General features: G+C 42.0%; 1 protein-coding gene across 1 annotated transcript in view; it reads right to left on the reverse strand.

Annotated features, from left to right (window-relative positions):
• Sae1 (SUMO1 activating enzyme subunit 1) overlaps nt 1-265 on the reverse strand; it is a 63,133-nt gene extending 62,868 nt beyond the window's left edge. The window contains exon 1 of the mRNA XM_023704624.1: nt 96-265. Coding sequence (XP_023560392.1) covers nt 96-167 — 72 coding nt within the window. The 5' untranslated portion in view covers nt 168-265. The remainder of the gene's footprint in view (nt 1-95) is intronic.
• Nucleotides 266-843: the final 578 nt, after the last annotated feature.

Genomic DNA, 843 nt, shown 5'->3' on the forward strand with positions numbered 1-843 from the left:
CCAAAAACATCTCCTGTGAAGAATTTGATGCTGTTTTTGTGACAGATCTGGTCAACTTTAACTATGACATCCCTGGAGCAGCATGTCAGGCACACAGCATCAAATTGAGTGAAAAATGACTCAGGCTTCTTTTCTATGTCCTCAGTGTCCACTTTCACGTCCACCATGGGGTTGAGATTCTGAGCTCTCTCTAAAGAGGCTTCAGCTCTATTTCGGCCAATGGATCCAATCCGAATCAGGAACTGAGCTCCAGGGTCATCTGGAGATACCTAGGAAAGAACAATGTTTTCTTTACTCTTGATTTTTTTCTGGAAAATAAATTTCAAAGACAAGCAATTTCCTGTTTTTTGTTTGTTTGTTTGTTTTTTTGCAGAACTGGGGATTGAACTCAAATCCTTGCGTTTGCCAGTCAATTGCTTATCCTACTGAGCCAACTCCCCGGCCCCACAATTTCCTATTTTAAAGGATATCTAAAGTATCACCAAGGGACGCAAGGATCTGAGTTCAATCCCCGGTTCCGCAAAAAAAAAATAAAAATAAAAATAAAAATAAAGTATCACCAAGGGCTGGGGAGATAGCTCAGCAGTCTAAGCGCCTGTGTGGCTAGCACAAGGACCTGAGTTTAATCCCTAATACCGCATTCCAGGTCAACCCCAAACTCATGCCAGCAGGGAAGTGGGCATGGTGGTGTACATTTGTAATTCAGCTGGGGAGGCTGAGACGGGAAATCACTACAAGGAGCCTGAACTGCATAGCGAGACATTGTACCAAATAAATTTTTAAAAATACCACAATCAAATTGTATTTCTGTTCCTATGGTGCCTTGCCTAATACAGATGCTTT

Source organism: Octodon degus, unplaced genomic scaffold (assembly GCF_000260255.1).
Source record: "Octodon degus isolate 3935 unplaced genomic scaffold, OctDeg1.0 scaffold00197, whole genome shotgun sequence".
Taxonomy (NCBI): domain Eukaryota; kingdom Metazoa; phylum Chordata; class Mammalia; order Rodentia; family Octodontidae; genus Octodon; species Octodon degus.